Source organism: Ursus americanus, chromosome 1 (genome assembly GCF_024610735.1).
Source record: "Ursus americanus isolate L20-20 chromosome 1, mUrsAme1.1.p, whole genome shotgun sequence".
Taxonomy (NCBI): Eukaryota; Metazoa; Chordata; class Mammalia; order Carnivora; family Ursidae; genus Ursus; species Ursus americanus.
The window spans coordinates 22581718-22599418 of NC_142127.1; the positions used below are offsets into that span (position 1 = coordinate 22581718).

At 34.6% G+C, this 17701-nt stretch overlaps 1 protein-coding gene across 1 annotated transcript in view; it reads right to left on the bottom strand.

Moving 5' to 3' along the window:
* Positions 1–17701, bottom strand: part of LRP1B (LDL receptor related protein 1B) — a 576984-nt gene that overhangs the window by 324296 nt on the left and 234987 nt on the right. The window contains 1 exon segment of the mRNA XM_087859483.1: positions 6–195. Coding sequence (XP_087715609.1) covers positions 6–195 — 190 coding nt within the window.

Genomic DNA, 17701 nt, shown 5'->3' on the forward strand with positions numbered 1-17701 from the left:
CTTACTTTTGGCATTCATCCAGGGCTAATACATGTGGGTGGTCATCCTCTGACATGGCAATGACTGCTTCCCTGTCAAATGCTCCTGGTCGCGTCTGGTCCACTGTATGTCTGGTGATGGATGAGGTAGTGGAGCTGGTCCAGTACAGGGTATCCCAAGCCCTGTGATAAGCAAGTCCTTCAACAGAACCCACATCTGAGGGGGGAAAGAAAAGAACAAATGTACACTTTTATCTACAAAAGACAGAGCTCTGAACAGAAAAGGCATTTCATCTATATTCATATATCTATAAGTTATTTTAGCAATCATTTCTTCCCAAACTCTCCAGAATGAAAACATAATAATTTTGATGCCTACAATTGATAGCTGACTACACACAGCAAAACTGAGCTATGAACTGGTTTATTTGTCACAAGAGCAGTTTTTGCAAAATGATGTCATTAAAGTCTGAATCTTCTCACCACCCCCTCAAGAAAAAAAATCTCAATTAAACAACTGATTTTTATTTAAGAAAATGGTGTCTCTTTTTTCATATCTTAATCATTAATTTTCAAAAAGTAGCCACTGTGCAATAATTTACAGATGTTTTTGAAAGTCATATGTAGAGGTTCCCATTGAGGTATAAGCATAATGAATTTTATCTTGATACTATATCTGAAGACATCAAGGAAAAGTAAATACATCAAAAACTATAACAGTATTGAAATGCCAAATCCAACACCACATTTCCAACTATTAAACAATGGTAGAGAATGTTTTAATAAGTTACTGTAGTAAGTTCTTTGATTCTATTCAACTAATGTGGTATAAAAGTAAAAGAAAATGAAATTAATTACCAGCTAACATAAGCTTTAAGTGTTGTCAGAAAAGATAAATGGTAGTACACAGATTCCAGTACATAAAAGTGACAATGTGAAAAACATGAGTAATTATTTCTTAAATTGTGCTCCCAATTACTAGGATAACACAAGATAGCTGTGTTATTTTTCAAAGGTGCTTTGAGTCCTTTTTTAGTATAACTAAATTATTATAGTCTTTCCTTTGTGTTGTCTGTTTTCCTCAGAGTTATTACTCTTAGCACGTTTAATTTCAGGAAGGATATATATAGCTTCGGCAGTCATGCTAAGAAATTAACATTATAACAAGCAGAGCTTTTCTACTGAATTTCTCTCAAAAAATCTCCTAAAGGAAATATTCAGCTCTTCTAAAATTAGGTAGATAAAAAGCGTTATTTTCAGGTTTAAGATGGGTAAATACTTAGTTTGATGGTCAATAGAACTTAGTGGGAGAGCAAAACAATATTAAAGTCTTTTGAACTAGATTTCTTTAATGTGACGAAGCTCTGTCATTTTTTTTTTCTACACACAACAGAGAAAGATCCACTAACAACAAAATTATTAGCTATGATTTATTGGGCACTGTCTTTCTGCTAGGAATTGTGCTAACTATTCTGTATGCATCACTTTATCTGTAAAGCTACTCTGAAGTTTGTTTCATTGTTCTTTTCCTAAAAAGGAAACTGAAACCCATGATCACAGGACACATAGAGTTAAAGTAAGATTTTTAACACAGGTTCATCTGCTTCTAAAAGTCTATATTCTTTACCACCATCATTTAGAGATGGGTTTATAGCCCCTATCACGAATTCTCAATCTACACAAAGCTAGAATCAAACAAATGACTCCGTAGTTTCAACTTGTCTGACTCTAGGTGAATTGTATAACCAGTAATTTACTATGAGTGGCCTCCTCTTACACATTCAACAAGACAATTTACAAGAAATTAATATGGCTGATTAGTATGGAAACAGGCCAGAGATGATGGGGAAAAATTATTAAACACAATCACAATAAAATCCATTAAACTCTTTTTATATGAATCACACCATATTCTTACTTGTGGTGAGTAGGTGGGATATTGAAAATGGTCAAAGGTATTTCAATTATTTTTTTTTAAATATTTTATTTATTCTATTAGACAGAGACAGCCAGCGAGAGAGGGAACACAAGCAGGGGGAGTGGGAGAGCAAGAAGCAGGCTCATAGCGGAGGAGCCTGATGTGGGGCTCGATCCCAGAACGCCAGGATCACGCCCTGAGCCGAAGGCAGACGCTTAACCGCTGTGCCACCCCGGCGCCCCGGTATTTCAATTATTAATTAAAAAATCAACCATTCCACTGTACTTTTTGCACTTTCAAAACATGTTAGAAATGAAGCTAACTCTATTAGTGGTGTAAGCAGCATTCTGCTCTTTCAACATGCACAAACAGAATGAGAAATGGCGTAGGTGAAAACATCCACGTACATCAGAATCATTCATCTACCCTCACTCTATATCTTCCCTCTCTACTGTCTTTGACAGATATTCTTCATGGCCACCTTTTCCCTGCCCCATCAGGAAAAAATACTTTTTTATCACTACTGAGATGAAGCAGACTCTCCTTTTCCATGGTTGACATAGGTCCAGGTCTACTAGAGTACATAATACACCTCATTGTCCAGGTACAATCTCTTTTATCTTATTTTTGTAATAAATGACAACCTGACAGTACACTTAATTATAATCTGGTGCTACATTTTAAAGTATTTCAGTAATTCACTTTCTCAAAAAGATACCGAATTCTCTGTATAAATTGTACTTGTCATTAATGAATAGCCAATTAAAGACATATGTAAAATTAAAAATCATGAAAAATATCTTAGTTGAGATAACATTAAGACATTCATATCATTTTTATGATTATTTCACACAATGTGGGGTCATGTGTGTGTGTGTGTGTGTGTGTGTGTGTTTATGTTTGAACATTAAGCTTCCTGAATCAGTTAAACAGGTAGAATAAGAACTTTGAGTTATTTGTCCTGGCAGATAATTATGTACCTTCAAAATCAAAGTAAAACGCCTATCTATCCGGTCAACTAGCCTTAAAATATTAAACATAATTAAGCTTCCTTTGGAACTCAAGAATGTAAAATGAGCATAATTAAAATAAATAAATAAATAAATAAATAAATAAATAAATGTGCTATTTTTGCAACTCCATACTTTTTACCTCAGCAAAATAATTATATTGAAAGTGTGATGCATAACCAAGTAAAAATACTACCTCTTCGTTCCATGTACTTATTTTTTAAAAAAAGTGAGAGAGGTCCCTTCCCTCCATCCTCCTTTGAGCTAGGAATTCGGTTTGGCTAAGCATGAATGAGGTTCTGACACGTTTTTGTAGAAATAAGAAGAGGAGGTCAGTTCATTAAAAAATACAAGGCAGGCAAATAACTCAGAACCACGGCTATAGTTAATTTCCTGGATTCTAATTTCCACAGAAATGGACAAGGAAATTGATCCTGCCAGCGTGGCACACTGACACCAACAACTACCCTGACGGCTACCCAGAGGATTTCTTAGAGAACACACCTTCATCTCATTACCACAGAAGAAGGACAATAGCTCCTTCTTGTCTTTACAGTGTTCAGGGTAAGAGCTTACAAAATGGGAAAGGCAACGAAGATGTTCTTGAGAGGGAGCTACGAATACAAAACATTGCCATTCATCTGGCTGGAACAACAGTCACAGATTAAATCCTGTAGCAAAATTAACAGGAAATAATATTTATTTTAAGGATATGCTATAATTGCAAAGTGTCATAATGGCCTCTCCTCTTGAAAGTATCCTACTCTCTTACTCATTGGCTTATTTACTAAAGGCATGAAGTATCAGAAGGTTTGTTGTTTGAAATTATATTAGTAGTATAAAGCATGTTAATTTTGTCTGCAGGATCTAAAGACAGAGAAGCAGGCTCAATTTTCAACCCAGGTACTAATGTGGGTATACAAATGGCTGGTAAAACATAAAACGTGTTTGGTATTATCAGTCATCACAGAAATGGAAATCAAAATCATGCTTCACATCCATTATGATGACTGTAATTTAAAAAGATAATAACAAGTTTCAGCAAACAAGTGGAACACTCATACGTTGCTGGTGGGAATATAAAATAGTGCAGCTGCTTTGGAAAACAGTCTGGCAGTTTTTCAGAATTTTAAATATATAATTACCACTTGACAAAGCAATTCCACTGGTAGGTCCATACTCAAAAGAAATGAAAATGTATATCCACATGAACACACATGTTCATTGCAGTTTATTCATCATAGCCAAAAGCAGAAATAGCCCAATATCAACCAGCTGCTGAATGGATGAATGAATTGTGGTACATCTATACAATGGAATATTTTTTAGCAATAAAAAAGAATGATGTACTGATATAAGCTGAAACATGGATGAACCACAAAAATAGTATACTAAGTGAAAGAAGCCAGTCACATTAGACCACTTATTCTATAATTTCCTTCGCATGAAATCTTTAAAGGCATAAAATATATTAGAGGTTGTCTGGTTAGGGAGCATGGGGTAGGAGAATAAAAAGTACCTGCTAATTGATAGGAGCTTTTCCTGGGGGTGGGAGGGGGTGAGGAAAATATTGTCAAATCGATGGTCATTATGGTTACACAACTCTGAAAATACTAATAGATACTTTAAATGGGCAAATGGTCTATGGATGATCAGAGTAAATCTGGAGCTCTCTTGAAGGAAATGTATAAAATAATATGAAAATAAGCATTAATAAATTGGTACAATTTAAGTTCTAGTTGGATAAGGACTTCTATTTCTATTATGAGTCCAGCCACAGGGTTACTAGACATAGTATACAATGTCAGTGGACAAAAGTGGATGTGGTTTAATTGTTAGCGAGTGAGGATACCTAAGAAATTAAAATACCTGCTAATTTCTCTTGAGTCTACTTTACCAAATTGCTTTATAAATGATTAACTGTGTGGGTTATTTTCCCTTTTCTAACTATTCAACTGGTGAACTGATTTTAATAGATTTTAATGCAGATTGCTTACAATAAATTAGACTATCACCTTCTGGTTTGAAGACATTTTTGATTTTCACATTAGAAATACAATAAAATGACTGTCTAAAATATCTTTCAGATATAGGCTTTCATTTTTATTTCCTCAGATTATGTAAGGCCATTAACAAGTCACATACCAAGACTGATATATACCAGTAGAGGGTACTGGCCAGGGCATAATCTGAGCTCTTTGATATTCATTCAGATTGGGGATGGCCCACTAAAGGCTACCAAATATTTGGAATGTCAACCCTGATCACATCTAAACTATAGCAATAGCTTTTATCTGTACACTTTGCCCTGAATCTTTATGTGCTTATATTCATTAGCTTGTAAAAAGCTCAACAATTTGTTACTAGTCTAATTTACTAAAAACTAAAAAAGAAAAAAAAATCAAAGTCTATATGATAGTCTACAGATTTAAACAAGGGCCTGGGCGGGGGGGGATGTAGTTTGTGTGCCTAAATACCTGGAAAACAGAATCTGCTGAAAAACTATTAAGAGTTCAGTAATATGGCAAGCATCACATAAATAAACCAAAATTAATAGCCTATTATGTACAAAAATAACTAGTAGATATATAATGGAGAGAAGATGCCAATCCAAGCAGCCATTAATGATGTGGTTTCAGTCAATGAATACCTATACAACTGCTCCAGGCTTGATCACCTGAATTTGACCCTCCTTGTGCCCAAAGTATTGCAATAAATCTATCTTTCAAGAATGTGGCTATTTAATCTCAGACCTTCATAGCTCTTGAGACACAACCCATTCAAAGAGTTTGAAGGGGGAATTGCTTTATATTACTCTTTTTTGTCCTCATTAACCAACTTACTAAAACACTTTTTTCTTTCCAAAAGCAAACTTGTTTGCTGTCACGCAGTCTATCTTTAACAAAGACAAGCATTCACTATTATCCCCAAAGTGGTTTTAATTCCCTGGAACCAGAGTACCTCAAATATTTCCAAGTTAGAAGACAGTATTTGCTTTACATTGCATAACAAACAGGACTATTTACTTGGGTTTGCCAGAAAAAAAAAAGGAACAATTTGCCCTAAGGGAGTATTGAAGCAAATTGAAACAGCTTGAAGCTTTTAGGTGACAGTGTTTTTTCCCCCCCCTTAATCTTACGTGTGTGTGTGTGTGTGTGTGTGTGTGTGTGTGTGTGTGTGTTTTCAGGTTTAAAACCTTTGAAGATGCTTGTTTCTGCCTGAACTTAAGACTCAGCTGAAAATTTTATAAATTCAGACATGTCTCAACAACTGCCTTTATCTTGTTTCACCACTAATGGAAGCAAAGAAATATAAGCCATGAAAAAATTGAGCATATGGTTAATTATAGTTGTGTCATTCCTTCAGGAGTAACTGGAGATAAGCACTGACTCAAGTAAGATTAAACTAACATTGGAATGCCTAGAGCTTCCAGGAAAAACATAAACTCCAAGGTTTCTAAAACACTCAAGTATGTCATACTTCACCCTCCAGGGAAAGGCTGGGACACCTTCTATGTACAGGCTTTCTTTGAGAAATATAATTAGTAAGTCACTTGGAACCCATCCGCATTTCCTTTGTGAGACTGTGGTAAATCCTCAGGCCAAAGTCACAACTGAAATATTCTTGAGAAGCAGGTGTCTCTGCCCATTTCCAGGTGTCTGGATAAAATTCAGCATTTCCCTCAATCAATTCATACAATGCAAAATGATCTCAACAGCAATTCCTTTATAAACAGAACAGACAATAATTTCCTAATATCGTATAAAGGGGAGGTCTTCTTATCCAAACTAAGATTCATCATTAGATGTGTGTTCCCTTGGTGTAAGGCCATCCCTCACCTGTTCATTGCTTAAATACTTCTTGTAAATAATATTCTTCGGAGAGTAACTTACAATTTATAAATGATTAAGGCTTTACTATGTTTTGTTTTATTCTATTATTTTTAATGGGCCATAAAATGTGGTCATTTTTTTATGCAGAAGAAAAGATGAGAAACGACTTCAAAAACACGGTCTTGAGAAAGGCATAGAAATGAGGGCTTTGGGTACCAATAAATGGTACAAGTATACATGGTCCTTAATAGAAATGTAGCATTATATCCACCTTGTGACCTATTCTTTAGTGATAAATTAGTAATTTCATGAAAAGTATTTGCTGTACATTTGTCAATTATACACGTAAATGTTAAATAATAAACGTTAAATAACAAATGCACATACAATTAATTGGACAGAGCACATTCATCTGGCTTCTGCTAATCTTAGGGCCTTTTAAACTGAATTCAGTCAAGAGCAGTAACAATGCTGACTTCTGCACCAGAGGCATAGCGCTTTACTTAGCCATTACTATATGTATTTCTCCTCTTCCTCCTTCTCCTTCCTCCTCCTCCTCTCTCCTTTTTCCTCTTCTGCCTCCTTCTCTCCTCCCCCCCTTCCTACTCCACTTCTTTTTCCTTCTTTCAGCTCTGCCTTTCCTTCTTCAGATATCTGATCTAACATTACTGATAGACATTCTTTTTCTACCTCACGTTCCTTCTGATTCAGTCTCACTTCAGTATTCTCCCATGTTCTACAACCATTATCTCTCGCCTGATACTGCTGTTTGCCTATTTTTCATTTGCTTGTTTGTTTTTAAATAACCCTTTATTTGGTGATTTCAGACCTTGATTTCACTCTGACTTGAATCAATGCCATCCCTTCTATGCCATTCTGATCCACAGCAAAATTATCTGTTTTGGCTTCTTGGCTCCCTCTTATTGACAGATTTCTGTGGAGTAGAGTGGAGTGGAGGAAATGTTATTCCAGGCGTCCTTTTGTTGCTCTGCCAGCTCTTGGCTTTTTAAAGCTATTTCATCAGGTGATTGGTCTTAAACACTCGAGACTCAGTGCAAGCTAAACTTCCATATTCGAATGTTAAATTTGTTTATTTACATATCATATGTAAGTAACTTGATACAATGTCCATGTTTTTAAGCTATATAGAAATAATTAAAATTGAATAATAATTCTTTTCTGAATCACTATAATACTTAGAACAAATACGTTTAAGTAACAAACAGGATTTTTTAATGGCTTTAGAAATCAAGAATAATAGTAAATTATCTTGATTTTTAGATGCCAAGTCCCTTTTCCTTTTAAAAGCTTTTCATGTAGGGGCGCCTGGGTGGCTCAGTCAGTTAAGTGTCTGACTTGGTTTTGGTTCAGGTCAAGGTCTCATGGGTCCTGAGATTGAACCCTGCCCTGCGTTGAGCCCCACCTCAGGCTCCACACTCAGCGGGGAGTCTGCTTGAAGTTTCTCTCCCTCTGTCTCTCTCTCCGCTTGCATGTGCATGCTCTCTCTCTCTGAAATAAATACATCTTAACAATTTAAAAAAAAATTAAAAGCTTTTCATGTATAATGGTTTGTCCCCTTTGGAAAAAAAATGAAGTAGTCATTTGTAATAGTACAGAACAACTAAGCAAAGATATAAAGCAACATGTCCTTTTGAGGGGTTATCTTTTCAGTAGTAAGCGGCAAGTGAAATGCTTTATAAACATTATTAATTTCAATACTAATTTGTCTTTAGATTTTAGAACTTTTATTATCAGGAATCCAAGAAAAATTTAAGAGATTAACAAATTAAGAGACCAAACTTTCAAAAATAGAAAGAATCTGAAGGTTTAAGTATTGTAGATTTCATGAAGACACTAACAATTTGAGTATAAATTCATTTACATTATCAAGCAAATAAACTTAAGGGGTCAGTGTCATAATAATCCTCCCATTTTATAATTTTTTTACTTATGGTGTGTTACATTGTTAATATTTTAAATAGATACTATTCTTTGACAAAAGCACAAAACTAGATGGAAAAAATAAAATTGTGGAATCAATTAAATTAGGTACAAGATTTCCAAAGTACTTTGTATTGATATTAAAATTAATGAGAAACGTACCCCTAGTTTCCCACCAAACGTACAGATCCATTTGCATTGTATCTTGCCCCCTCCCTTTGAGAGAAATGAATGTCTTCTTATAACAGGGAAGTCCACTACTTGCGCTCTTTATCAAGGGCATTGGTCCTTTTGTTTTCTCTGCTCTTTCTTAAAACATAAAGGCCTCCCATTTAACTGGATCATCTGACATCTTTTATAACTCCATTGAAACTACCCTTTTTAAGATAACCAGCAATTTTTCAATTGCTAAATCCGATGCACATTTTTTTCACCTTATCTAGTTACTTAGCAGTTCTTGACTCCCTTCCTTTTAAAATCCTTTCAAGAGTTGTTCTTTGTTTGCTTGCTTGTTTGACATGTTCTTTTCTGTCTTCTCCTGTCTCACTGGTTGTTTCCTTCCCAACATTCTCTGCTGGCAACCCTTCCACCCAGCCTCTGAAATATAGGTATTATCTAAGGTTTCATTTAGAGAGCCCTCTTCTTTTCTACTCTGTCCCCTATCTTCCCTGATCTATTCCCATAGAATTAAATACCATCTATGTGCTTACGTATTCTTTTTCTTTGCCCCTTGCTATTTGTGCTCTTTTTGTCTGTCACCACATCAAAATCTAAGAGCAGGACACATGAGTAGCTTGTTCTCAGTTTTATCCCCAACACTGAACAAAGTTCCAGACACAGAAAAAGCAACACGATCTAATATATTAGAGATACATGTACAATAATAAGTAAGAGCACAAACTCTGGATTGAGATAATGGCTTTGAATCCCTGCACTATCACTTACCAGCTATACAACCATGGGCAATTCATTTAACTTTACTCTATTTTCATTTCCTTATTTGTAATGTAGGAATAATAACAGTACCAAATTCATAAGGCATTTGGGATGATTACATGAGTTAACATATGTAAAGTTTTAAAAAGAATGCCTAATACAAAGAGCTTAATATAAGTCAGCATTATTATTATTATTATTATTATTACTACTATTGCATTGTTCTACACAAGGCTACAGCCAATTATGCTTAGCAACACTAATGCTTTGTTGGATAAATTATCATCCCCATTTTCCACAAGTAGAATAGAAGAAATGACAATTGTTATAGGAGTGGGTTTCTGAACTCTAAGACAACACAATCTACATCTGAAAATAGAATTCTCTCCTTATTATATGAGTTGGTCTTCAGATTATTTATTCCCCATCCCTTGAAATAAGCTCAACCATTTGAACTATGCCTTTCAGTCTTAGTACTATTACTTGTGGGTTGATAATGTAAATATTTGATGATCTTTCAGGTGGAAAGGGGTGGGACTACTAGAAAATAAAGCAATTAGAAAATGTTAAATTTTTCCAAAAAGAAAGAGAGACATAGGAAGTAAAGACTGAATAGAAGTGATTTTTTTTTTTTTTTTTACAATAGCTAGTTATGAAACAGGAAAATAGAGAAAGGCTATTCCAGATGATGGGGATTGTGGAACAAAGGTTTAATTCTCTGTGGCCAAATTTTGCAAAGAAAAAGGATAGAAATTATTACTGGAAATGGAAAGTTATGAGGTAATAGCTGGAGAGAGAAATTTGAGCAAGGAAACACTGAGATCTAATTGGGAATGGTGTGTGGGGTTCAGTGAAAACCTGTTAGCATCTTTCTGTGAAATTTCCCATATAATACCCATTTATTATTTAGGTTTGTTGACTGGAAAGCTTTCTGGTGATAGGCCTCAAGGAGGATGTAGGGCAAGAGTCTAAATCTGCACATGGGAAGCTTAGTATATCTGAATTGTAGATTTAGATCATGTTTTCTTACCATCTAGATTAAATACACTCAAAAAAGGGCACCTGCGTGGCTCAGTTGGTTAAGTGTCTGCCTTTGGCTCAGGTCATGATCCCAGGGCCCTGGGATTGAGCCCCGAGTTGGGCTCCCTGCTCAGTGGGGAGTCTGCTTCTGCCTCTACCCATCCCCCTGCTCATGATCTCTCTCTCTCTCAAATAAATAAAATCTTTAAAAAAATGAACTTTAGAAAAGACGCCACAAACACATTTTTTTTGCAGAAACTTTCTCCTTAGCTATCAAATTAAAATAAAATATCATAATGCTCTTCTCCTACTCCTTCAATCATTGAAATACTCATTTACATTGAAAGAATGTCCTCAGAGGGGTGCCTGGGTGGCTCAGTGGGTTAAGCTTCTGACTTCCGCTTGGGTCGTGATCCCATGGTCCTGGGATCGGGCCCCTCCAAACCCTGCTGTCAAGGCTCATATTGGACTCTGCACTCAGAGGGGAGTCTGCTTGTCCCTCTGCCCCTACCCCCATTCATGCTTTCTCTCAAATAAATTAATAAAATCTTTTTCAAAAGAGAAAGAATGTCTTCTCAAGATGCCTTTCTTATATTGTCGCTTATCTCGTCTCTTCCCACTTCTCCACATACTCTATGCTTCTATTTTTATACTTATTAAACTGCATCATAATAACTTTTATGTCTACTTCCAAAGCATGTTTCAAGCTCCTCAAAGATCCCTTAGTTATATGCACAAGCACTATCTTTCTGGGGTTGACCACTTAGAATACAGAAATAGGCTGTATATTCTCTCCGTATGTCCAGAACCTCGTGTTGATAGGCAGTATTTCTCATGTTTGTCGAATTCTCCAATAAAATGCTCAAAAATTAGTTTTTAATTTAAAAATAGAGCAATTAAGTGGGGATGGAGAATATCTGATTTTTTAAAAAGATTTATTTATTTATTTTAGAGAGAGAGAGCAGAGGGAGGGGTAGAGGGAGAGAGAAAATCTGCAAGCAGACTCCCTGCTGAGAGCAGGGTCTGACTTGGGCCTTGATCCCAGGACCCTGAAATCGTGACCTGAGATGAAATGAAGGGTCAGCCACTTAACTAACTGAGCCACCCAGGTGTCCTGGAGAATATCTGATTTTTAAACTTCTTCCTTACTAAGAAATCTACTAAAAATTACCAAATTATTGCTTTAAAAATCACTCATCACAAAATTAAATTGATAAAGGCATGGGGCAACTGGGTGGCTCAGTTGGTTAATGACCGACTCTTAATCTCAGCTTAGGTCTTGAACTGAGGGTCGTGAGTTCAGGCCCTGTGTTGGGCTCCATGCTAGGTGTGGAGCCTACTTTAAAAAAAATATTTTTTTTTGATAAAGGCATTAATAATACCATTTCCTTGGAGTAATATTTCTTCTTTATATTATCAAAAGTCAATAATATCCTGTCATATTCAGACACACTGATCTAACTAAAACAAAACTTTTTGGAGGAAAACAATGTACAACAATGGTTTGAGACAGAATTACTTAAGAATGGGTTACTTCTGTATTATATTGTATTTTTTCTCATGTTTAATACTACTCTTCTCTGATTCTATTTTCTTCTTTCAAATATTAATGTGGCCACCTGTTGCTCTAGAAACATCCTTTTGCCCTCTTTCTTTCCCAGCTGCTTGTAACTTAGTCAGTTCTGGCAAATAGGTGATAAATGGAAGAGGTATTTATCATTTCTAAGTTAAAGCAGAGAAGAACAGCGTAAATTCTCTATAATTCCTCTTGCCCCTGCCGGGATGATCTTGGAAGCCACCTGATATGGTATAGAGAACTGGGAGCAGTCTACATTGCTGAGTCACAGCATGGAGGAGGGCTACCTTGTGGAGTCAGCCAACTCTCTTCAGACATTGCGTGAACCAGAAATAAATATCCTAAACTTCCAAAAAAAAAAAAAAAAAGTTACTGAAACAGACCTTAAAGTCACTCGCATATCTAATTTTAAGTACTATCATAAAAAACTCTTATGCTCCAACACTGTCAATTAAAATAATCTCTTTGTTCAATATATTGTTGTTAGTCTGACAGTGCTTATACTTTAAAAATTATTCTTTAATCCTATTTAAATGAATTAAATCTATTTTATTCATTTCTAAATTATAAATTTATTCAAGGAATCAGTATCGGAGATTGCATAAACTGAAACCTAAGAATTCATCGTTACAACCCATTTGAAGACTGATTTGATGTGGTTTCAAAATTTGAATGCTCATTTTTGAAGACTGCATTTATAAATGATACAGGTATATATTATTAAGAAATAATATTGTTGCAAAAATTTGTTAACTCACTATTAATTTAACAGTTTGTTGGCAGAAAATTATTTTAACAAGCAACATTAAACTTTTTAGGAACCAAAATTTTATCCTCAAGGGTTTATGAAACACATCCAACAATTTTCTTTTATTTATACTATCAATTCATATACACTATGTCCTGTCCTTTGATTTCTTTCATTATTCAATGATCCAAATGAAGCTGCCTAGGTCCCTCTGGCTAACCTAGTAGTCTTTAAACTTTAGCAAATGCCCTTAGCCCACATGATTGATTAACTAACCTTCCTTTCTATATCTATTGATCATGCATTCTTTCCTAGAAAGAACAGAGCACTCCTGCAGTCATAAAACAGGAATCAGACTCATTTTACACACTTTCCCTGGCCCCACAGAGCAATGAGGAACCAGACTCCCTGGCACAACCAGAAAGTACTGAGATAACATAGTTGGCACCATCCAGTCTGCATGTAATCGAGAAATGTTACAGACCACTGCACTCTCTGTATTGTTCAACTACCCTTTGAAAATCCGGGCAGAAACCTCAGAGCTGGCCTTTGGTCAAGAGTCATTCTTCTCCCCCGGTGGCGGGCCTCCTGAATAAAGCTCATATTTCTTTCCAATCAAAACTCAGTCTCAAGTATTGGCCTTTTGAGCCACGGAAGCCAATCTGGGACTCAGTAACAAAAAAGTCTTGAATAATAATAATACTCTATAATAATAAAAGTCTTGTCCTATTAAATTACTCAGTGAAGATTAAAGGACGTAGCAACACTAACTTCCACCTACTTCATTCAAATAACAATAGTTAAAATTTATAAAGAGCATTTTGGGAATATGCACGTGCCAACTCTCATTGTCACAGGTTAACAATTTGGGGACTGACAAGTCACAAAGCTTACAAAATACCTAATTAATAGCATTTATTGAATGCTTACTATGTGCTTTTCACTATTTTATTTTATTTTATTTTTTTTTAAGATTTTATTTATTTATTTGACAGAGAGAGACAGCCAGCGAGAGAGGGAACACAAGCAGGGGGAGTGGGAGAGGAAGAAGCAGGCTCATAGCGGAGGAGCCTGATGTGGGGCTCGATCCCAGAACGGCGGGATCACGCCCTGAGCCGAAGGCATCTTTTCACTATTTTAATAGGTTATTTTATTTATTCCATGGATTAAGCATTAGCTTGGTTATCTGTTCTTTTGGTCTGACTGCCCAAGTATTGTCCCTTTTTAATCTCAAACTCCCACAATAAGGGCAGAATGTGAGCATTGTAAGTTGTACATCACTCTGGTACCACACAGTACCACACAGACATCTGGATTTTACATAAAAAGTGATAATGACAAAACAGAAACTTAGGAGAGAGTTTTACTAAGTTAGGAATAGGATACATAACAATCAATCTACTTATAAATAGAAATACAATGGAAATAAAAATCAATTTGTCAATGTAATCCAGTCAAGTCAATGTATACTCAAAGACTATTTTTCACAATAGAAGAGGTAAGATGTGACATTGATGATGGGAATTCTTTTTTCTGATATTTTTTTCTCTTCCCTGATGCCAAGTTTGTTTTTATTTTTGTTTTGTTTTTTGTTTTTTGCATTTCAAATGATCCAGGAAAAAGTAAAATTTCAGATAAAACGGTATATTCAGACAATCAGCAGTACACTGTCTTACCAAACATAGTTTGACAAGAGGTAAAAGGCTTTCTACTCAGATAAAGTGATAAGAGCTAACAATTATATTGTCAAGAAAATAATTATAATTATTTTTCATGAAAAATTTAAACGTTCTCCCCTGAAAATTTAGTATTCCTCAGATTCGTATTTATTGTTTCCTTGAACTAACCATCTGGTCCTCCAAAATCTCACTTCAAAAGCAAGATTTTTAAAATTGTTGAGGATTCTCATCACAAATATTAAATCTCTCAAAGAAAAGAGATAGTAAAATGCGAAAATGAAAAATTTTTATAGGATTTTTAAAATTTCTTAGCATACATGGAACATGAAATATATATATATGGAAAATGTCAAAGTTCTTGAGTAAAAATAGAAAGAATTGCATGACAGGAAATAGAACTGAAACATTCAATAATCTTTTACCTCTCCATTAGGCAGTTAGATTTGAGAAAATAAGTAAGAAATAAAGATATGCCTTTAGAAGATAAAGGAAAAATTAGTTGTTTGTATCATGTCAGAACAAGTTGGAAAAATAAAACAGAAAAACTAAAAACAGCAGAAAACTTGCTAATAGCCACAACAGAAGAATGTAAGGAACAAGTAAAGGAAACCCTTCTACTTCTCCAAGCAACTGATTTCCAAAACGATTTGTAAAGATTTGTTTCCTTGATAAGTTTGAGTTCAGGAGTGCTGGCAAAAGGGCAGAGAGCTGGGAAGGTGAAGTTGAAATAGTCTCATCAAACTGAAATAAATAGCAGTCATATAATTTTCAATTAGAATTAGGGGGTGGAGCTTAAAGATCTTAATACAATGAAAATCAAAAAAGATACGGTGATGCAGATGGGAACATAATTATTTTCTGTTTGTAAAAGGATTATCCAAAGACATCTAAATAGCTATTCTGATGGAAATGGGCATAAAAGACCAGTTTATGTTCATGGCCTCTAATTCCTATACTTCCCATAAATCTCTTCTTACCTCAAGTATCTGAAACTGAATAATTTAGTATAATCACAACATGGACTGCTTTTGTCATTTGACAAGCATTTACTGATAATGATTTAGAATCTGAGAGTATGAATGCATGTGCGTGTATGTATACGTACATACATATGTGTGTACACATGTACACATGTACATATACACCCACATACATATATCCATATAATATTTTTTCAGGAAATAAATTAATCACAGAAATAGCAAAGACAGATATAAAAAGGAATGGCTGAAAGTTTGTAGCACTTAAAACCATGGGACCTCAGGGCTGTTGAGGTCCTGAGCAGAGACTGAATCCAATCACCATTATTGGTTGACTGAGCAGGAGGGAGTCCCCAAATCACCATGTTTCTCATTTATGAAATACATTAATAACCAGGAGTTCCTTAACTGTTCTAGGTATGTTACAAAGTTCAATGAGATTATTTCTATGTAAATTTTGTGATTTGTTAGAAGGAAGTATTACAGATATAAATGTTATTACTATTATGGCAATGCAGAAGGAACTTATAAATTAAAAATAAAATTTTTCAATTAATTATGTAGAATCATTATACCAAATAATGTGTTCAAGTTTTTCCATACATGTTTATTCTGAGCGTTGGAATCAACATTAAGATCCTACAAAATTAGTGTAAAGGTCTTTAAAAGATAGTGATGCAACCAAGTTTTCCTTTAAAAAAAAGGATTTTTTAAATTATAAATATTTCTACGTTGTAAGGTATGAATAATATATTTGAGAGCAGAAATGTGAAATGTAAATAGTAGTTATTTAAATTATTCATCCCCCATAATTAGCTAGAGCATTGTGAACCAGAGTTTTTATATATGAAAAGCATCTTAAATGCGTAAATTAATATAAAATTAAAAGAAAAAATAGTAATGTTCATGAACTTCTGAGATTGTTTTAATAGTATATCTCCATTAAAGAATTGTTGGGTTTTCTACTTTATATATTAAAATGTGTTGCTCTGGCATTATCTTCTCAAAGTTCCATTCCTCTATTGTAATCTGAAAATTAAAGTTCATATGTATAGGGTATGCATTAAAATAATTTTTTTCTACTCATAGCAAGTGCTGATTTCATCAAATAATCCATTGAGTCAAGAAAATACAAACAGAGATATAAAGGAACACATTTTTTCACTGACGTGCTGAATTCAAACACTGAAGGTGTTAGATGCCTAACATCTCGATTACATTTATTCTACCCATGAAGCAACAGTTTATGATTTTCAAATGAATGGCACACTTAAATGAAGGGAGCATTAATACAATATGATATTAATATACAAATACTCACATTATTCAACTGCCACTGACATTCTGAATTAAATCAGTAATGGGGTGTATAACTGATTAAATATCTACACAACAGAAAGCAACAGCTTATGATTTAAAGAGGCGCTGGTAGAGTGATCACATCATTACCCTGCCAAATGCCATCTATCACTTTTACTGAACTTAACGAAGACGGATTACATCCCACAGATGAGATGCAGCCTATAAATACTGTCATGCTGATCTTCATCTGACTTTCCTAGAGAACAGATAAGCAACAAATCAATAATTGAACAAGTCATATTAGAAATTCAGTGTTATTCCGCATCCAGAAGAAATCTTGTAGGACACTATGGCAACAAATAGCCTTAATTCAATGAAATCTGCCAAATTATGCTTTCCCTTCTAAGTTAACTTATTTTCTCTTTAAGTTTATTTACTTCATCAAGTTTAAGAGAAATGCAGTGTAAAGCATCACCACCCACTTTTTCATTTTAAACGAAGACCAGTTTAGCACCAACAAACTTCTTTTACAACTTTCTTTACTAAGTGCAATATGCTTTCTAACTCAAGTTATAAGTTCACACAGGTAATTACAACTGTAAGACATAGAATATTGGTTTTAAAGTTACTGTCTTCAAACACTGAATCAAACTGAATACCATAAAAATATGCATAAACAATAGATTCATTTTATAACTTCTGGGTTGTTTTAATAGTATTTCTTCATTAAACACCTGCCTGAGTTTCTATTTACCATCTCGTTTAGCTTTCACAGTTTAC